At 48.4% G+C, this 19398-nt stretch overlaps 8 protein-coding genes across 14 annotated transcripts in view; 4 read left to right on the forward strand and 4 right to left on the reverse strand.

Moving 5' to 3' along the window:
* The window catches only part of LOC136190038 (neurabin-1-like), a 3765-nt gene extending 256 nt beyond the window's left edge, over positions 1–3509 (reverse strand). The window contains exons 1-13 of the mRNA XM_065978112.1: positions 2674–3509; positions 2503–2593; positions 2416–2445; positions 2314–2364; positions 2116–2264; positions 1987–2044; positions 1884–1940; positions 1687–1716; positions 1572–1634; positions 1461–1523; positions 1271–1415; positions 229–1223; positions 1–167 (exon numbers count right to left, since the gene is read on the reverse strand). Of these exons, the coding sequence (XP_065834184.1) occupies positions 1–167; positions 229–1223; positions 1271–1415; positions 1461–1523; positions 1572–1634; positions 1687–1716; positions 1884–1940; positions 1987–2044; positions 2116–2264; positions 2314–2364; positions 2416–2445; positions 2503–2593; positions 2674–3443 (2669 nt within the window). The 5' untranslated portion in view covers positions 3444–3509. The remainder of the gene's footprint in view (positions 168–228; positions 1224–1270; positions 1416–1460; positions 1524–1571; positions 1635–1686; positions 1717–1883; positions 1941–1986; positions 2045–2115; positions 2265–2313; positions 2365–2415; positions 2446–2502; positions 2594–2673) is intronic.
* A 63-nt stretch (positions 3510–3572) lies between these two features.
* LOC136190447 (LETM1 domain-containing protein 1-like) lies at positions 3573–4992 on the reverse strand. The gene is made up of 7 exons (XM_065978599.1): positions 4723–4992; positions 4591–4673; positions 4277–4454; positions 4122–4223; positions 3913–4068; positions 3750–3858; positions 3573–3701 (listed from the first exon to the last, which is right to left on the reverse strand). The coding sequence occupies exons 1-7, from the start codon at positions 4987–4989 to the stop codon at positions 3613–3615; spliced, it is 984 nt and encodes a 327-aa protein (XP_065834671.1). The 5' UTR covers positions 4990–4992; the 3' UTR covers positions 3573–3612.
* A 1015-nt stretch (positions 4993–6007) lies between these two features.
* LOC136190748 (spermatogenesis-associated serine-rich protein 2-like) lies at positions 6008–8540 on the forward strand. The gene is made up of 12 exons (XM_065979002.1): positions 6008–6139; positions 6208–6316; positions 6391–6446; positions 6505–6547; positions 6609–6773; positions 6828–6976; positions 7031–7086; positions 7141–7309; positions 7365–7445; positions 7495–7516; positions 7569–7930; positions 7993–8540. The coding sequence occupies exons 1-12, from the start codon at positions 6080–6082 to the stop codon at positions 8350–8352; spliced, it is 1632 nt and encodes a 543-aa protein (XP_065835074.1). The 5' UTR covers positions 6008–6079; the 3' UTR covers positions 8353–8540.
* On the reverse strand, positions 8373–10189 carry LOC136190749 (WW domain-containing adapter protein with coiled-coil homolog). Of its 2 annotated transcripts, none has more exons than XM_065979004.1 (11): positions 10060–10189; positions 9981–10011; positions 9808–9931; positions 9618–9723; positions 9552–9568; positions 9440–9496; positions 9326–9388; positions 9091–9264; positions 8833–9008; positions 8651–8778; positions 8373–8597 (listed from the first exon to the last, which is right to left on the reverse strand). In XM_065979004.1, exons 1-11 carry the CDS (start codon positions 10089–10091, stop codon positions 8489–8491), a joined length of 1017 nt encoding a protein of 338 aa, XP_065835076.1. In that variant the 5' UTR covers positions 10092–10189; the 3' UTR covers positions 8373–8488. The 2 variants fall into 2 exon arrangements, with proteins under 2 accessions (XP_065835076.1, XP_065835075.1); XM_065979003.1 differs by having other exon boundaries at positions 9618–9726; positions 10060–10186.
* On the forward strand, positions 10172–13597 carry LOC136190747 (phospholipase DDHD1-like). 3 transcript variants are annotated; one of them, XM_065979000.1, is made up of 11 exons: positions 10172–10189; positions 10238–10509; positions 10561–10694; positions 10755–10779; positions 10835–10984; positions 11070–11220; positions 11280–11392; positions 11525–11631; positions 11686–11862; positions 11916–12053; positions 12107–13597. In XM_065979000.1, the coding sequence occupies exons 2-11, from the start codon at positions 10287–10289 to the stop codon at positions 12527–12529; spliced, it is 1641 nt and encodes a 546-aa protein (XP_065835072.1). In that variant the 5' UTR covers positions 10172–10189; positions 10238–10286; the 3' UTR covers positions 12530–13597. The 3 variants fall into 3 exon arrangements, with proteins under 3 accessions (XP_065835072.1, XP_065835071.1, XP_065835073.1); XM_065978999.1 differs by having other exon boundaries at positions 10185–10509; XM_065979001.1 differs by having other exon boundaries at positions 10186–10509; positions 10561–10691.
* On the reverse strand, positions 12486–14813 carry LOC136190750 (transcription factor Sp8-like). The gene is made up of 2 exons (XM_065979005.1): positions 13575–14813; positions 12486–13505 (listed from the first exon to the last, which is right to left on the reverse strand). Exons 1-2 carry the CDS (start codon positions 13620–13622, stop codon positions 12588–12590), a joined length of 966 nt encoding a protein of 321 aa, XP_065835077.1. The 5' UTR covers positions 13623–14813; the 3' UTR covers positions 12486–12587.
* LOC136190751 (transcription factor Sp5-like) lies at positions 13594–15524 on the forward strand. 3 transcript variants are annotated; one of them, XM_065979007.1, is made up of 3 exons: positions 13594–13850; positions 13916–14505; positions 14565–15524. In XM_065979007.1, exons 2-3 carry the CDS (start codon positions 14461–14463, stop codon positions 15372–15374), a joined length of 855 nt encoding a protein of 284 aa, XP_065835079.1. In that variant the 5' UTR covers positions 13594–13850; positions 13916–14460; the 3' UTR covers positions 15375–15524. The 3 variants fall into 3 exon arrangements, with proteins under 3 accessions (XP_065835079.1, XP_065835078.1, XP_065835080.1); XM_065979006.1 differs by having other exon boundaries at positions 13594–14505; XM_065979008.1 differs by having other exon boundaries at positions 13594–14505; positions 14568–15524.
* Positions 15525–16105: 581 nt separating this feature from the next.
* Positions 16106–19310, forward strand: LOC136190746 (uncharacterized). 2 transcript variants are annotated; one of them, XM_065978998.1, is made up of 11 exons: positions 16106–16261; positions 16317–16542; positions 16598–16814; positions 16871–17089; positions 17145–17527; positions 17662–17916; positions 17977–18205; positions 18261–18453; positions 18520–18646; positions 18720–18947; positions 19001–19310. In XM_065978998.1, the coding sequence occupies exons 2-11, from the start codon at positions 16384–16386 to the stop codon at positions 19208–19210; spliced, it is 2220 nt and encodes a 739-aa protein (XP_065835070.1). In that variant the 5' UTR covers positions 16106–16261; positions 16317–16383; the 3' UTR covers positions 19211–19310. The 2 variants fall into 2 exon arrangements, with proteins under 2 accessions (XP_065835070.1, XP_065835069.1); XM_065978997.1 differs by having other exon boundaries at positions 16107–16261; positions 16381–16542.
* The last annotated feature ends 88 nt before the right edge of the window (positions 19311–19398 follow it).

Genomic DNA, 19398 nt, shown 5'->3' on the forward strand with positions numbered 1-19398 from the left:
TTCCCTTTCTTCGTCAATCGAAGCGCTTCCTTCTCCTTCTTCTTCGCCAGCTTCATCTCCTCCTGAAGCCGCTTCTTTTGCTGCTTTCGCATCTTTTCCAATTGAATCCGCATCGCTTTGGCCTCCTTCTTAAACGTCGAACGATCGCCCGACTTCACTCCAAGCGCCTGCGAACGACGACGAAAGAGCTCATTACAGATCCCCTCCCCCCCCCCCCCCCGCACTCACCTTCAATTTGGAATCGTCCAATTCGGGCAGATGACTGCCAACGACGCCCTGCTCCTGAAACGATTCCACATACCGATCCATCTTGATGACGGAGAGCCATTCGTTCACTTCGCCCCGATTCCATTCGGTCACCAAACGGGACTGGCGCCGATGCTGCGCCGCCTCCTCCGTGGACTCGTCCATCGCCGCGGCATCTTCGCCGGTAGGCGGACAAGGGGGCGAGGGCGCGCCGCCGCCGCTCAATTTCTCCGTCATCTCGTCGCTATCTAGCTCCTCCCCCCCTTCAAGAAGAGCCGGCGGCGGAGGAGGAAGCGAACTCACCGACGACGATAGCGAACGAGTCAACAGCGCATTCGCCGTCGAATCGTCCGCGTTCTCGTCACCGAAAACGGTTCCGTCGTTGACGGATGACTGCAGTCCTGGCGCATCCGGCGACGCAGCCTCGCCACCACCACCCCCGTCGTCTCCAGGCGATTCCACGCTCGTCGCGGCCAATCTGATAGCTGACGGTTTCATAGGAATGCCGCCGCCTTTTCCAAACAAATGGCCTAATTTCTTTGCAAACGGCGATTCGGCAACAGACATCGTCATGGAGCGACGAACTTGAGACGACGCAGAAGCCGGCGGCGAATGAAGCATTGCCGTATCGTCGAAACTCCCCTCCGGCGACTGCAGACTCGACTTTCGCGGAGGAGGCGGCGGCATAGCCTTCGCCGGCGGCGGTGCCGGCTTCGGCACTGTCGTAAGAGATCGCTGCCGCGGCCGCGGAGAGTCGCCCGTTGGCGAGAGTGGCGGCGATTCCTTTGGCGGCGGGGGTATGGTTATCGACGCCGGCTCCTCCTCCACGGGCGGCGGCGGCGGCGGCGACGTCGCGTTGCGTTGGATCATACCGCGACTGGGACGTCGGCGACGCGTCGACTGTTGCGCGAGACGCACTCGCTCCTTTGTTGCTGCGACGTCGAGGAGGGGTGCGCGGGGAACGGAGACCAAGGCATCTAAGGAAAGATTGGGACTATCGAGTTATTGGTTTCTTTAGACGCACGTTGATTCTGCTCCCGTGTGGGACGTCGGATGTGTTTGGGAGCTATTTTTCGGTCGGCCAGTTTTTCCTTCATTTCGTCTAGATCCCGTTCCGCTACGCGGCGGAGAAGCTGTTCGGCTTCGAGGACGGCGTCCGATTGAGCGAGCTTGAGGAGCCATTAGCATGATTAATTATTCGCGATGACGTGTACCTTTTCGCTTGCTCTCTCCCATTCCGCTTCTCGTTCGTCGATAAATTCCTCGAGGTCTTTTATCTGAACTAGGCGCTCAGATTACGAGGTGGACGCTAAGATAGAACCCACGTGTTTGCGTAGTTCGTCGTTTTGCGTTTGAGCAATTTGCAATGATTCGCTTAGTTGTAGCACCTTACGTAGGCAAGTCAAACGTAGTACAAAAACGTAGTTATACAAACTGTACCTGTTCTTGAAGCATCTGACACTCTTCGATCTGAAAGAGGTACATTTTTCTCTCGTAAAAGTTAGAGAGGGCTGCATAGTAAAGTATGCCTTCTATTATCTCAACTAGCTGATTGATGTGGGTTCAGTACCTAACTGTAATCTAAGTCTACCGTTGGTTTTTGCGTAATAAAAGATAACCCCTTTTTTGCTTTATACCTTGTCGTCGGTTTTTTGACCTCTAAGCCCTTCAACTTCAGCCTCGAGTTGTTCTACCTAAATAAAGACCTCTTGCTAGCAATTCCAAGGCAGGAAAACTTACGAGAAATTTAGCTGCGGCCAATTCAGACTCGTCTCGTTGACTATCAAGGTTTCCAAGTCTAAAGTGAACGCGTTTAATTAATTAATTAATTAAACTTTTTTCTTCTTTTCGGTTTTTCTACTGGCTTACCTTTCCGTCAGCTGAACGCGCTCTTTTTCAAGCTCAACGACGCGTTGTTCTAAATCGCTTATCGCGCAATCCCGCTCGTTTTTCTCTGCTTTTGACGATTCGGCTTGCGTGGAAAGTTCGTCGCGTAGAGAAGCGCAAGCAGACGTCTCCTGAAAAAAACCGACGTCAGTCGAAGACGACGTTCTCACGACTACGTACCGCCTGCAATTTCTCCTCGAGGCCTTTCGTCACAGCTTGCAACGTTTTGAACTGAAAACGAAAAGAATCGAAAATACAAGGACTTAGTTTAATTACGCATACCTCTTCTTGGAGAGAATAAAAACCGGAGACCTGTCGAGTAGAAAGTTCGTTTCAGTTGCCTCAAATAGATACACAAGAACTCGAAACCTTTTCCAGCAATTCGGCATTTTCAACTTTCAGTTTTTGCAAATCAGAAGCGGCCCCCGCCGGCGCACTACTCCGCCTTGCAACAGTCAACCTATAAGAAGGAGAAACGTCGAGGAAAAAAAAGAGAAAAAAAACAGAAAACTATCTCAACTCCACCAGTACAGTACTCACTTGACTCTATCTCCCGCGGCGCCGAGCAAACTCAACGCCAATTGCGACGAGACGCCGACCAGCGACTGTCCGTCGACTTCCGTGAGACAATCTCCCGCGGCGATACGTCCGTCCTTGAAAGCGACGCCGCCCTCTTTCACGTCTCTCACGTAGATGTTTACGAGAGCGCTCGCGATATTCGGGTCGTGGATCATGCTCTTTCCCGTCACGCTGATGCCGAGACCGTTCGCGCCTTCCTTCTGCAACTCCACCGCGAACGTTTCCATCTCTTCGACCATCTTTTCGAGCGCGCACGCCGCCGAAGCGAGCACGGGATCGTGATCGGGATTCTTTCTCTCATACTCCGACGTCCCGTATGTTGTAATCACTTCGAACCCGCCGGCGAATCGAACGAGCCGACCGCCAGTCAAATCGAGATTAGGCGGCGTGGTGGGCGTGTAACCGGGATATTGAATTGAATTCGATTCGCAAACGCCTACTTTCGGTATGGATAGCGGCGACGGACGCTGTTTCTCGACTCGATCCCGTGCGAGCGCGGGAGGACTCTTTTGCGGCGGCGACGGGCGCGGACGACGCGGCGGCGGGCTCGCCGCTGCAGTTGTCGTGGGAAGTTTGACCGCTCCGATCACAGGGACGCTTTTCTTTTCGAGCGACGGCGATTGAGTCGTTTCGAGCGGTTTGCGGGAGGGTCGCGATGCGGGGCGGGGTCGGGGAGCTGGACGGGGCTTTGCGATCGAATCTTCGCTCTCCGACGGCGACGGATCGGCCATGGGATGGCGGGATTCGCGGGAAACGTCTCAAGGTGCGTAATGTGAGCGACACGCCTACTTTGCTTGATCCCGAGTTACGGGAAGTTGAGGTAACGACACGCCCCTTTCTTCGTAATCGGTTATTGAGTAGCAGGAGATATCGTATTGCAAGTTTGGTTTCTTGCAGTGTCTAATTTAACTCATCTCCCATGTCATCCCTTCGTTCGTGTTCCAGTGCTTTGAAAACAGCCATATGAGCGAGATACGAAGGATCGCCTCCTAAATGAATCTTATAAAACAATATAAATCGTTGAGAAATTGACTAACCTGCATGAGGTGAAATAGACATTTTTGATAAAGAAATCCACTCTCCTAAGCGAGTTTCCATTGCACTTCTATTGACTCCAGACGTTCTAAAACCTCGAGCTTGAAACACCTAAAATAGTCCACGTCAGCAAAGTGACAAAGAAGAAGTACATTCTTGTATGACATTAGTCATTTCCTTGTCTGTTAGCACTTCAAATCCTTCCCTGCCAATAGCCAAGTCGTCTTCATATATCATTAGAACTGATTTTCTAAGATTTCTTTTCAAAATTATCTTCAAAGGAATCCAAGTTGGCAGTGCCCTCGCCTTACACAACCGAACCTAACATACACTCTTCTAATAAGAAATTCTCTGGTTCCCACGTGTTGGCCTACTAGATGATACTTGGGCAGCTTCTCCAAGCTTAGATCACTTGACTCAAATAGTTGTGATAATCGCAGAAACTCGTTAATACTCATTGGTTCTTCATTTACAACCTGTAATAAACATTTATTACAAAATAGTTGGATTACTACCGTCATTCTCCTACCTTGTCACATAGAGGTCGAATTTCTCGTATATTTGGCGCATAGTGAACGGCGGCAGCTACGGTCTTGACAACGGGTAAATAATTTTGAAAACGACTTTTGTACTCGTCAGCAGAAAAATTCTCTTTCTGCTGGTCTGTCCAAAAGTGACGTGTGAGCAAAAGACGTGGATAGAGAAAACTAAAAAGAACCAAATACCTGTTCAGTGACTATCTAGTATCTATAGTACAATAGACGCTCAAATCCTTTTTTTTGATGCATAAGAAGGATAGTATATATATGCAATATAGTACCGTACAATCTTTTTTACTCTTACGCTAGGGGCGGAACAGCGTAGCCAACAAAAGGTATGCAGAAGGCCAGCAGCGTTGGCACAAGTTTGAGAGCGTCTCGTTTCGTCTGAACAGAAGATTTTCCCCTTTTCCTTCGTAGGTGTTACGTCACTTGCCTGCAGAATGAACTGGGTCTCGCGTCTAGTGAGTTTTTCATGTTTCTCCTTGATGATGAGATCTCGGCTGATTTTTAGATCCGTCCATAGAAGTTTGCAGCCGCCTATAAAGGTTTTGACGAGAGACTTTATTCGAGAGAAGAACGATTGAGAGTTTGGAGTAGAATTCGGCAAGTTCGAGCTTAATGCAATGCTTTTCAAAAGTGGAAAAAAGCAAGGAACCATCTGCGATCGATTCAAAGTGCATCTTTGTCGAAGAAGAGCCATGGCATCCGGGATACGCGCACGCAATACAGTATGCAACAACAATAATGTTTATTCAATTAATTTTATTAAATTCAAATTAATATTTAAAAAGGAATATGTGGGGTAACAACACAATTCAGTACTGCGCATTATAGTTCATGTCCTTACGGTCGGGCTTATTGAAACAGCTCCAAATGCTGGTGCAAAAACTCTCTATCATGCTCTTGCTTCATCACCTTTCCTAGCTTAGCACCCTCTGGCCAAATTATGTTGTGATTCAAATCACAGGGATATAAAGGAAAATTGGCGCTTTCATCCGCCCAGTCAAAATCCAAGATAAATGCTTGATTATTGCAAACCATCAAATTTGGCTCACGAAAATTACCATGAACATATCCAGCAGAATGAAAATCCTTCAAAGCATGCCTGTTTAAACAGAAAACATAAGAACAAAACTAATCAGAACTTAAAATAAAAATTTACTCTAAACTTTGAGCAATCGATTTCTTTTCATCCAAAGAAAGAGAAGTAGCCTCTATTTTATGCAAGCACTTTCCTTCAAGTTTCTTCATCACCACCATGAGAGATGATGAAACGACTTTGCTACCTAACATTTTGGGAGCGTATCCAGCCTCTGCAGCGTATTTATGGGCAGCTACGCCATATGAATAACTCACAAATTTTACGATGAATTGATCATTGGCGTCGTTTCAATCGTCAAGGATGACTGATTTGAGAAGCCATAGCCTGTCGCTTCCAGGGCATTGCATAAAGCGGCGGTCAAATTTTTTTCATGTTCCCACAGGTGATAATGAAAGTCAGTTCCGAGAGCCCGCGCTATTTCTTGCAACGCCATTTCTTCATCAAACGTTTAGCGGACGCGTGCGCGGAGCAGCAAATACATTTTTACTAAAATACTATCTATCGTCTTCTACAGTCCTACTCGGAAAGCAATCATCACAATTTACTGTCAGAGTTTGAGTTTGCCAGATCAACAAAATATGATCCAAATTGCGAATTTGCTGGCTTGGAGAACTGCGCGTGGGAGCAACTGTTAGCGCGCGCGCGATCACCCATCATCCACATCACATCATCAGGACGTTTCGTTGGGATGGAAAGCAGCGAAGAAGGCCGATCGAAGCTTCTGAAGACCATGAGCTTTAAAGAAAAGGCAAGAAATAGGCGACGCGTTCATTTGAAAGACGACTAGAAGAAAAAGGGGGGGGCGCCGTCGCTTAGATCGACTTCATTCGAGCCGCCGTTCCGGGAGCGAAGAAGAAGGACGTCGTCACGATACTCCAGTCGTGCGACTATCACGTCGACGAAGCGATCGCAACGCTAACGGATGGTAAACGCCCCCACACCCCGAAAACCACCGCGAGAAACTCCCATCGTCGATGATGATTTTTTTTCTTTGTCTAGACGGCGGTCGTCGCGTGCTCGACCAGTGGTCGACGACTCCGCAGCGCTGGAAAAAGGTGAAGGCGGAGGGGACAGGATCACGTGTCGTAACGACATCGAATCATGGTTTTTTAGCCAAAACGGTCATCCGGGAAACAAGTACCAAAAAAGGACGAAGGTTATATTAAAAAATCTTAATTAGATATACACGTATTAGATTAGCATCTCAATTATTATAGGGACATCGTCAGCCAGTGATGTAAAGGCTAGTGAAATTTCCGATGGCCCTCCAGCAAATGAAAAAGAAACAAATGAATCTGAGACTAAAAGTGTTCCACCTGTGCCGGTGCCAGCGGCTGTAGCCATGGTAAAACGAGCAGTGGAAAAGGATCCAACTCACCAGAGTAAAGATAATCATTTTCCCAATCCTTAATTTAATGGTTATTATTATTTTCTAGGTTCTCGTTTTCGTTGTGATTCGATTAGTAGCGATGTGAGTACGGCCAGCACGGGAAGTGGCGTGGCTGGCGGAAATTTTCGAAAGCAAGTGAAAGATTTTCATCGCGCATCTACTCAGCTGCCTCGCTTTGAACTCATGTTAAATGAGGTTTAATTAATTAATTAATTTATTTGTTATTGAATTTTGACGTTTTGGGGATAGAGTTTGAATGTTTGTGAAAAGCGTGTCAAGAGTTCAATGTCCGAATTCAGAAAAATGTTCATATTCGTCTTGATACTTTAATTAATAACTTACAAATATTGACGCTTTAGATTAGAGGAACGAGAAGCGGAACTTGTTTCAAAACTAGCCTCTATTCGAACGAAGGCGACGTCTTTGCTGCTAGGGAGAATAGAGCACGCTGAAAAGCTGAGAGTCCAGGCAGATAGCCTTGCCACGTTGAGTCCAGCTCAAGCAAATGAAATCAAAGAAGATATCAAGGTAAGCAAAGACAGTAGCTAATGTGTATTCGCAGGTGAGATGCTTTTTTTTGTAGCACTTTCTGTCTGAGCGACGCATTGATGAAGAACTGGCTTCACTGGAATGGTTTTCTGGGCAAACGGATGAACTTTCTCAGGTACTATCTAACGCCAGTTTATTACGTTTCTCTATTTATTATTGTCTAGAGTCTAAGGGAGTTTGGAAAGGGTATGATGCCTGCGGCTTTTTATTTGCTCTCGTGATTGTTGATTGTTTATAGTTGCTGAAATTCGGCATCTTTATTCCGAGAGGAAAACGAGTGGCGGGAGCAGGGGCCATGACGCAAGCCAAGCATCAAAGAGTCATGGCTCGAAAAAGGAAACCAGACCAGCTGCAGTTTCCACGCCGGAGCCAACGGTAGCAAGCCGTGACGTGAGCCAAGCGTCAAAGATTCATGGCTCGAAAAAGGAGACGAGACCGGCTGCAGTTTCTACACCGACGGCAACTGTAGCGGCGGCGGCGGCGACAGCAACAGCGGCCGTGGCAAAGGAAAACCATCACGTTGTGTCAGACTTGAGCATACAGGCTGAATTGCACAATAAATTGAAAAGCGTTGTCACCATGCAGGAAAACTTCACCAAGGTAAAACTTCATTTCTAGGAGAACCCTTCTCCCTCTCGCTGACTAAACAATTCAATTCGTAGGGTGGCGTCGGAAAAGGCTCTTCTGCAGCAGCCAAAGAGCCTCAACACAAGCGAGAACAACAGCGGCGACACGACAAGAAAAGAGACAAAGACCACCACGGCGCTCCATCGTCGAGGCAACCACCGCCAGCCCAGAAATCATTACCAAACGACGTCTCTTCTTCCAAAAAAGAAACGCCGGAATCGTCTTCATCTCCGTCTCTCGCCACACTAGCCAACGGAAAGGAGTCGTCTTCCCCGTTGAAAAGTGCAGATGACGAGCCTCTCCCGCAGCGAGAGAAAAGGAGAAGGAAGCGAGAGAAGCGTCCATCGTCGAAACCTACGAGCGACCCGTCCAACCCCCCTCCTGCCGCTCCCTAAAGGTGCCGCCGGTCGGTTAGGAAGGAACAAGAAATTTCTTTGTTTTGTATGCTACGCTCTAGCTCTTACTGTTAGTATACTGTTATTAGACTTATTTGGAGTTACCAGGAATGAGGGGCGGAGATGAGGAACTCTGCTATTGTGTTCTATTTGATGACAATAATACTGATGATGATGATGACAGTGAATAGTCTGACGTTGAGTTCGTTTCCATTTCTTTGATTTCGTCTTTAACCCACTGCTCTCTAAAAGAAGACGTTAGAAGAATTATTATTGCTGAATTATTTGGGCTTGTTACTGATGTTTTGTTATCATCGTTTGGATCGACGTTCTGTTGAGCCAAACGCGAGAGATGTGAGATCGAGATTTGAGCATGGGAGCTTGTTGGCTCGACAATATGAGCCACTCGTCGAAGGCCATGCGACTCTTCAATGATTGATTAATTAATTAATTAGTCAATAATTAAAATTATTGGCTCACTTGTCGTTCCAACTGATCCGGCAAGCTCTGATAAATTCCCATTGCCAGCTGTCGATTATAAACTTGCGTGAATTGATTTGAATTTCCCATTTCTGATTGTTGATGATTAACATGTCCACCCACGGATGATGACGTTCCTGGGGCCGGCTCAGAAACAGACACGGAACGTTGAGGAACTATAAATAGATTTTAGAATAGGTACTTAGTACAAATTATCTGAGAACAAAAAATGCCTATACAGTACGTGTATCTGTTTACCATTTGTAGCAGCAGCTGCTGACGAAACCGTATCTGCTCCCCACCTGACTCCACCGCTTCCACTTTCTCCCCACCCGCTTCCTCCATCACCTTCTCCTCCCCATTCGCCTCCAGCCCACTTTCCTGGTCCCCCTGTGGCTGGAGTTGACGGTGGTGATACATCAGTGACGCCTGCTATATAATAAATAGTTCCAAATAAAGTAGCCTTCCATTATTATTATTGCCAATATGATACCTAGACCAGACGTTTTGACTGGAGTGAAGCTGATGGTGCCGCTAACTCTCCTGGGGCTCGTCTCTAGAAAAACTACGTGAAGGTGCAATAAATGTGAATAACAACGCATCTTACTTTGACTCGTACTGCCACTCGATCTTTTACTTGAAGACACAGCAATGGGACTACTCTCTATAAGTACACCTTTCTAATTATGTGCACCTGTGGTTCAAGTTTTAGCACATACTTGTACTCGTATTGGCACTAAAAATCAATTATTCATTGGATGCTATTGTGCAGACGGCGATTTTACCTCTTCATTAATTCCTCCGGAATTTCCCATTGAGAAACTTTCGTTTTTTTGTTATAGTAGTATTTTCTTCCAGAAGAACTTGTGTGCTCGGACCAGACATTTTCTTCTACTGGAAACCCCACAGTTAAATTAAAGCGATCAGTACCACTTGTGCGCGACGTTTGAAGAATAAAAGTGATATTCTACCCACTTTGTTCTGATTTCTTTTCCTGAGCCGGAGACCGGTCCGGCTGCTGCTCGTTTCGCGGCGATGACGACGACTTTGTGCCGAGGGAGTTCAGAATAGCCTTTTTCGGCGGAAATTTTCCCGAAGACTAGGCGAGAACATGAAGAACTGCTTCGAAATGGCCTACATTCGCTTACTCGATAAGGGTGGTGCGTCTTTTCAGACGTCCTAGTAAAGAAAACGTTTGTAAAAGCTACTTGAAGTATTGAGGCAAACCTAGAGCTTTTCGCGTTCGCTTCTGAGCTCATTTTTTTGTTTTCGTAGCCGGGAACTCAAATCACGTGTGTCAGCGTCTGCACACTACAGCGCACAAGTCACTAAATGGCATTTTCACAGAGCTGAAAGGGTGCGAACGTCTCTTCTCGTGTCAAAGCATTTTAGAACGAATCGATAGTCACGCAGACTACCCAATTCAGTCTACCACGTGACCGAACACTTCCGGAATGGCAGGGGCGCCGTCACACTGCGGCGTTCGTTGGATGTACAAAGAAGAAAACAGCTGGAAAGCGTTCTGTGGCGCTGATTCGATCGCTCTCGAGATCGAGCATCAGAACAAACGACCGGGATCCCGAAGGGGATCGACGACTAACGATCCCGTTGTCGTTCTCGGCGGAATGCTCGAAATCGACGTACAGAATCGCGTCGGCTCGTCGATATTCTTCAAAGGTCTCCAATAATCGAAGCGAAAAAGACGAAGAACTATGCATTTTTCGCCAGGAAAGCCCGACGTCGCAATCATTCGTGGCACGTGGTTCACAGAAGAGAAGGGCGTCTATCAGCCTCTACCCGAAGAGGATGCCGACGTGATCGAAAAGGAGCACACAAGCCGAGAATTGCAAGGAAAAATTGTAGTACACGACGAAAAAAACCAATTACCGTAACATTTTAAATTAAATTCAGTATGTTGTTAGAGCAAAAAATCCAAAGGAGATGAAAGTTAGTTTTTTTTGCGAGTATGTGCTTATCAAATAATTATTCTCGAGTTTTTTAGTTTTGCATAAGCTCAATTCGAGTAGCAGACGAGGGAGTTCCTCTTCCTTTGTGGCCTGGTATGGGAAAGATGAAATTTGGCTGAACAAGAACGACGCCGGCTTTCAGCTCACTCAAGCAGTCGGAGGCTTTTTGGGGGGAAAGAAAAAAGGTTTGAGACCCTTTATCAAATTATTGATTACCAAGTCTCTGCATTTAATGATAGGAATTATTAGTTATTGATCTTTTTGGCTTAGGTCAATTATTGCGTGCTAAAAGACTTAGGAGGGGATGGCACACAGTCGCCGACAGCTCCGACTCAATTCCTCCCGTTTCTCATCTCGTCTTTGTTGTCCATGGCATTGGACAGTCCCTGAGTCCCGGAAGTATATCAAGTCAGTGTTTCCAGTAGGTACACCTTATTGATTGGATACCCACTCTGATTGGACGTCCGCGTGGGCGAGTAGATTAAGCACTGAGGCTTTGGGAGAGATGCGTAAGGACTCCACTGACGGTAAACTAGACGGCCGAGTTGAATTTCTGCCAATTGAATGGCGAACATTATTGCGCCTAGACGACGGTACACTACACCCCTTTTGTCCCTGTCGATTCATTTAGTTTAGTTTTGAAGATCTATCGCGATAGTGCACGCCCCCCCCCCCCCCAAACGCTGTGCCGAATGTAAAATCTTTATTTTTTCTCTCCCTGAAAGGTGCTATTGATCGCATCACTCCGCCTGGAATTCAAAAGATTCGAAAAATTAGCAATCTAGCCGTTATGGACGTTCTCTATTACACCAGCCCCGTCTTTGGAGCCGAGGTTTCGTTTTTTATTCCAACCCCCGACTTCATTGTAGTAATACCTTTATTACAGATTATGAACTCTGTTTGCTCGGAAATGAATTCCCAGTACCGTAAATTCGTTGAACGGCATCCTTGGTTCGTCAACGGTGGTCGCGTGTCCATCTTGGGTCACTCGCTTGGCAGCGTCATTTCGTACGACATCTTAGAAGAGGCAACGCGTTCCGATAAATATAAACTCAACTTTCGCGTATGACTATTGCTCGGTGCACCCGGGTGGCCGTACGTATTTGAATTTTATAGGTTGAGAATTTTTTTGCAATCGGATCTCCGCTAAGCCTTTTCTGGACGGTGCGCGGGAAGTCCAAGCCGTCGTCCGTGATTTTGCCGACGAGGGTCTGCAAGCGAATGTTCAACATTTACCAGCGTTCTGATCCAGTGGTGAGTTCCGCACCCTTAGAAGCTCAAACCATAGAAGATATATCTTTCTTTAGGCGTACAGATGGGAGCCGTTTATCGTACCGCGATATTCGACCATCGATCCCGTCCGAGTTTCCGCTCGACTCTCATCGGTTAAAAAGCCCACGTCGTCGTCGTCGTCGTCCTCTTCGAGCGACGTCACAGACGGCAACACGACAATCTCGCCAACGACGTCGCTTTGGGCCAAAGTCGGCGACACGTTAACGAAGACATTCCTCGGCTCAAAGGCGACGAACGTAGCTGACGATGACGACGACGCTCTATTGGAAAGCGAGGATTCTCTTCCAAACGAGAGACGATTACCGCGTCGCTATGACTACGCGCTCGCGGAGAGTTTTATGGAAAGCACGGGCCAATATTTGCGTGCCATTACCGCTCATCTGTGCTACTGGACGTCGAAGGAGACTCTTCAATTTATACTCGAACACACTCAATAAAAAGAAAGACTTCGTTTCTGTACAAGGCAAGATCATATATCCTATCTACAGTAAATCCTTATTTTTTAGACGTCTCCTCCTCCTCCTCCTCATCATCATCTTCGTCCTCCTCGTCTTTGTTTCGATGCGTCTTCACGTGTTTGCTGAGATGATCGCTTCGCATGAAACGCTTCGCGCAGACGGGACAAACGAAACGTTTCTCGCCCGTGTGCGTTCGCATGTGCCGCTGGAGTTCGTCAGAGCGCGTGAATCGCTTACCGCATATCACCCACGGACAGACGAACGGTCGTTCGCCGGTGTGCCAGCGCAGGTGCGCCTTCAAATGCGACGTCTTGCCGTACACCTTTCCGCAGAGATGGCACAGGTGCTGACTCTTGCGTCGACTCGACGTCCCGTTGCGCTCGTTCTCCTGACAGTTCGGACAGTCGCACGTCGCGCGTCGATATCGACGAAGCGACGAGTGATGGGTAGGCGGCGGCAACGGCAACGGCAACGGAATTGGCATTGGAATCGGCGGCGGCGGCGGTGGCGGCGGCGGCGGTGCAGGTCGAGTAAACGTAAGTGGGGCAGGTCCGATCAACGGCGGAACGGGCGACGAGGGCGAGGCACCCCGAACCCATCCTCCCAAACAGTGAGCTCCTATACCTAAAGTGGGCGGAGGAATCCGATCGTTAAGCGACGGCCTCCAAAGTTTCCACACGTCGACGGCATTTGGAACGAAGTAGGGAGTTATGTGATGCGACGACGCGTCGCCGTTGCCGTCGCCTTCTGTCGGCGTTTTAGGGGCGACGACGACGGCAGTTTCTTCCTTCTCGTCGTCGTCGTCGTCGTCGTCGTCGTCGTCGTCGTCGGTTTGATTTCCGCTTTCCTCCGCCGCCTCCTGCTCCGTTTCCTTAAAATTCGAGCAGGTGACGGCTAGTATAGCCAACGGCGACATCGCCGTTTTGCCGGCGGCGGTCCGTCCACCCCCGCCTTCCTATTTACGCAAACGAGAATAAAGGAGCGAATTGACCTCCGAGAAGGGGGAGGGACCCCGCCCGCGCACCTTTTCTTCCACAGTTGACGATGACGACGGGTCGAAGTTGGCGGCCATCGCGACATCGATTCCCCGATCGGACTCGATCTCGATTGTCTCGATCGGAGGTGTATAAGTCGCTCGCCGGCTTCGACTCGTACTCGCCGAACGCGGCGCGTCAGGCCGCCCCCCAATTCTTGCCTGGAAAATTCAATTATCGCTCGCTTGAGTCTCGATCCGCCCCGAAGGCGGTTCATCCGATCAATGGATCCCGCCCCTTCGAATCGTCGTTGGCCTCGTGCCCGGGTAAATAGTAAACAATGCAAGAATTTCGATTGGTTGTAGTCGAGATGCGTCGTTTTGATTTTTAGGTGTTAGGTCCACACGCGAAAAGTGGAACAAAACGCGTTTCCGGTACCATGTTGTTTAGTCCCGTTGTTCTCGACGAACAATGCTCCTACTTTGTCCCTATCTGAAAAATTTGCATGCGGAATGTTGGGAGCCCCTCCTTCTGACTGCCCCGATATCCGGCCCTGGCACGCGGCGAGCTCTTTTTTCGTCGTCGAGTCGTTTTGCACCCTTTCTCGCGCCCAATCGACACGTCGCTCGTCCAAAGCGTCCGCCCCGATTGGCACGTCGATGTGGCCGCCGTTGGAAAGCGCACCGCTAGACGACTTTCTTCGCGAGTCGAGGCGTGGTCGCTAAGACGAGCGGACGACATCAAAGGGCGGTCGACTTTGATCGGCGAGGTGTCAGCGACGAGTCCCCACGCGTTCCCGATGGGTGCATCGAGCACCCCGCCTATTGTGCAAATCTGATTGGTGCGGAACTTTTGATCGTTCAAAAGCGCCAAATCATAATCATAGAGTCGGGTCAGCATACTCACGCTTGCAGTAGCGAACGAAACAGCGTTCCAATGACAGCGACGGTGGCCCATCAATTTGCAGCCGACGCTCATACGGTAAGAACGGGGGTGCAGTACTCGCTCGGAGATTTCGTCTCACGCAGACTTTTTTGCAGCAGAGCGGTGTCCTCTTTTATTGCCAGCAGCAACATTACCAGCAGCAGCAGCTACTTCAACCGATAGTCCCACTCTACGCGATGCCCAACCCATTGCTGCCAGTGCCCCATGCCCGACTGACGGAACCATTCGCTTGCTCTAAATCGACTCCCATCATTGCACCCAAACCGATCCGCCCTCTACCTTTTTGCGGCGGATTGTGCCCGTGCAATCCCCGACTTCCCGTTCCAGTTCCAGTTGCTGTCGGCGGCCGACCGATGGTGGAGCCAGGGCGTAACGGCACGGCGTCTCCCCCGAGCAAAAAACACGCCCATTCGTTTAGCATCGATGCGATAATGCAAAAGGACGACGGAATAAAGCAAAAAATGCTTCCGCACGTGGAAGTTCTCGTGCGGCAGGTTCACGCTCCGTATCATCCGATTCAACGAAAGGAAAAGTCGCTCGAGCCGCAGGATCCAACGAGGCGATGCAATCGCTGCAAATGCCCGAACTGCCGTACGAACCACAACGGAGGCTCCCGAATCCGACAGCACATTTGTCATTATCCCGATTGCGGAAAAGTCTACGGCAAAACGTCGCACTTGAAAGCTCACCTGCGCTGGCACACGGGCGAGAAGCCGTTTGCCTGCGACTGGCCTTACTGCGGCAAAGCGTTCACGCGCTCCGACGAGCTGCAGCGTCACTATAGAACGCACACGGGCGAAAAACGTTTTGTTTGCGTGCAGTGCAACAAAAAATTTATGCGGAGCGATCATTTGACGAAGCACATGAAAACGCATCGACGAGACGAAGAGGACGAATCTTGTTAACACGCACTTACTATTTAGAAAAAAATTAATGAGTGGCTTTTTACGACAAAGTCTTTTTGACTTGAAAACGAAAATGTACTAAAAGATAAAATATGAATGTTTCTTGGCTTGTGCAAAGAAGAGATAATAAAATCGCTTTCTGACTCCTTTCTCGGAAGCATACCTGCAGTACTAACTGTACAGTAGTTTGTATGCCGTGACGCCGCGTCTAGCACATCAGTAACCCGGATAAACAACATCTCAAGCTGACTATTTCTTAGCTGCAATGAAGCTGCCTCGGCTGGGACGGCTTTAGTAGTTGCAGGAGTGACGATTCATACGAGTTATAAAGCCGGTAACACTACACTCGTTACGAGTCGTGCCGCGACGAGCGATGTAGCGGTCATTTGCGCTTACAGAGAACGAAACTACACATTCAGGTGTCTAAAAGACGTGTGCAATGCACTGTTTGGTCATCTTAGAGCTCAGGAATGCATCGAGACCTCTGGGTCACGTGTCTTTTAATTGGCGAGTAACTTCCTTGTACCTTTGACCTTTCGTAGACAAAAAACAGGAATTTACTGTTTTGTGTCTCCCGGAAGACCAAACTTTCCCGTGCTAACGTCGTACATTAGAATCAAGATTTGTTTCAGAATGCGCATCTAGCACGCGCAGTGAGACCAAAGCACTTTGTTCTTTGCAGCAGTGAGGAATCTCCCAAGTTTTTCCTGCTTTGATTACTATTCCGGTACAAAGGTCATCTAGTTAAGCCAAAGGCATGGAAGTGCTCAAACGTCTACATAAATGCTAGAACAGACAAAAATATCTCAGTCCACACTAGCTGTTCTTCGGTTGCCAACGGGGAATAGCAGATAAACATTTCAACGACTACTTCAGTCTCAACAAAGGTATAATTAACGAGATCGCCTCGGAATAGGGAATAGATCAACGCAGGACGATTAGATGAGAGCGGAGTCTACGAGGGGTTTACTCCACGAAATCAAAGCGATATTGAAATAATTCCTAGGATATGGACACGTATCGGATCTACGTCCACTCTGGCACCGAAGGCAACGGATCGGACACGAACGTCTCCGTGAGAATTATCGGCAGCGCGGGCGCTATGAACGTCTCGCTAGACCGAACCAACGTCGTCAACCCCAGAGGTCGCCTGTTTTATCCTGGATCCGTAAGGCCCACGCACGGACATTTGTTCTCATCCTAACGTCGGTTCTACTTCGAAGGAGGACGTGTTCGAAGTGACGAACAGTCGTCTTGGCCGAATCGACTTGCTCGAAGTCGATCACAATCCGGCGTACAAATTGTTCGTGAACTGGTACGTCGAATCGATAGCCGTCGAAGACGTCACAACGAAACGAACGTACGTCTTTCCGTGCAACGCGTGGTTCTCCGAAACGAAAGGCGACTGTCGTCAATCTCACATCTTCGTCAGCCGAAAAAGTCAAATTAATTATTTAATCAACTAATTCGGTAAACTCGAAAATTGCTTGTTTTAGTTGTGAACGAGCCTTTGCATCTAAATCGCGACGCCGGCGTCAGTATGATGCAAATGACCGAGTCGGTGACGGCGACGTCCAAGCAGTCCGACGAGGGCTTCGAAGACATGCTCAAAGTGGGAGAGCCGACCGAGACTGCCGCAGAGGGTCAGTTGGAAGAGACGGCTGTCTCGACGAGCATGGCTTCTATGGCCGCCAGGACATTGATCAAGGCGTTGGGTACGCGAAAGCTCGGCATTCTCTTATCATTATTAGCGGTGTCTCCCGTGTTCAGGCTTTTCTCAAACGTTCACCAATTGGGGCGGCAATATCGTCGTCGATACCGTCTACACGTTCTATCCGTGGCGTCTTTGGCAAGTGAAGGCGATTATCAAGTGCGCTCGATGGGCTCGCATGAAAGTGCGCACGATCGGCGCGCGACACTCGTGGACGCAATTGTATCCGAACGAGGAGACGGTGCTCATCAACCCCGTTCTTTTGCGCCCCGACGAGGGAGAGCCGATCGAGTATGAAGAGTCGAGCGCGACGGTGAAGATCCTGTGCAATGTGACGACGTGCCGCGCGAAACGCGATCAGCTGGAGAAGAACTACAATTTCATGTTCAACACCGTTTTGGGAGGTGTTACGTATGGGGGCATCATTGGAACAGGATGCCATGTAAGACCGCGGAATTCTTTTGTTGTGAACGGGCCCCCCCAGATGTTAGAGATAATCCAAATGTCTCAGAATATATGTAGGCACTGTAGTTGGACCTTTTACAGCTTGCAGTGTGCTTATGACTTTTTGTCAAGGGTGTTGGGAAGCATTGTCCGGCTCATCCGGATCTGATTGAGGAGATACAGATCGTCAATAGCAGAGGCGAGTTGGTCACCTACGAACGATCAGAGAACGAAGAACTCATCAGGGCTATCGGAACGAGCATGGGCCTCTTCGGCTTCACGTACACGATCACGTTCAAAGTGGAGCCTCGTCAGCACATCGTCGAGACGTACAACAATTTTAGCTGCAAAGTCGGCGATACGTTGCTGAGTGGAGCAGCGATGAAGGTTGACGCTAGATTAGCATAATTATTGTTGAATTACCTCGTGTGTTTTTCTCTTTCCAAGGCCATTGCCGAGAGAAACTTTTCAACGGAAATTTTCTGGTTTCCTTTCAACAGTAATCCGTTTCACGCAGGGGGCTTGGCAAAGATCGCTGAGAAGCAAGAGTACGCCAAGTCGATTGTGGGCACATTGGCAAGCGGCGCCACCTGTCTGAACTTGGACACGGCGGTCGGTGCGTGGAATCCGAACGAGGACGAGATCTTCATCAAAGAAATTAATATGAAACCTGACGGTAGGAAGAATTCGATGAAGAGATCCAACAAAGCAAATTGCAATTGTTTTATTAGGAGAACCGGTTGGGGATCGCTTTTATCAGATCAAGACGGCGAAAGAGTTTTTGCAAGCGAAACTCTTTAAAAGATTTCCTGCCGTGATTGCCAATAATCCTTGGCTCACTCCCCTGTTCACGACGTTCACGAATTCGGCTCAGAAATCTTGCAAGATACCTGGTACTAACATCGAATTGGGCGAGCCGAAACGGTTAGGAAAACGGCGAACTACTGGCTACTTGTATGCAGTCATTTTCTTTTTTTCTTGATCTGACAGGATTGTTCAGGAATTGCCACGCGCAATTCACTACCGACTTTGGGTTCACGAAGGATTTCAAGTGTACGATTTCGAGATGGCTTTTATTGTCAATGACGACTATGAGAACATTGCCCAAGCTTGCAAGGTTTCTTAATGAATTAATTGTATAAATGATCTTTTACCTGCAATTATACTTACGTTTCATTGTCTTTGTTTAGGATGTTGTGGACATTGTTAAGGAGTATGCGGGCAGAAACGAATTTCCTATGTCTCTCGCTCTCGAGATGAGATTTATGTCAGACAGCAAGAGCCTTCTTTGTCCCGCCGTAGTCGGACGCACCAAACCGGACGAAGATGCAATCAAGGTGGCCTACGTCGAAGTCTTGGCTCTTGGAAATTCAACGTCTCGCCCACTTTGGGTTAAATTTACCAAAGAAGTAGCCAAGGTCAGTCAATGAAGAGTACTGCAACAGAAAGATGTAGTTGCGTTTCTCCTAAGAAATGGATGTCCGTTGACGGTGTGAAGCCCTTGCCTCACTGGGCCAAAATGTCTGAGTTGGAACCCACTCCCGAATTGGTGCAATATCTGTGGGAAAACAACGGCAAAAACATGCAGAAATTTCTTGATCTACTCGAAGCGTCGAACGCCGATCCCGGTAAGATGTTTTTTAACGAATATCTGGAGACTATACTGACCAAGCCGAAGTAAAAAATGGAGGCAAGTGCCTCAAGACACGTCAAACCGTGTGTTGTCGTTTTTGTGTGTCTGTGTGAAAGGTACATGTCTAACTAACTGGCGCCAAAAAATCTGCTGTGCTTATACGGGGCTTCCTTTTGAGCCTTCCAGAGTTTTCCGTGTCAAGCGCGACGCGAAAGGCTTACCACGTCCGAACAGCT

The sequence above is a fragment of the Oscarella lobularis genome, chromosome 8 (assembly GCF_947507565.1).
Source record: "Oscarella lobularis chromosome 8, ooOscLobu1.1, whole genome shotgun sequence".
Lineage (NCBI taxonomy): Eukaryota > Metazoa > Porifera > Homoscleromorpha > Homosclerophorida > Oscarellidae > Oscarella > Oscarella lobularis.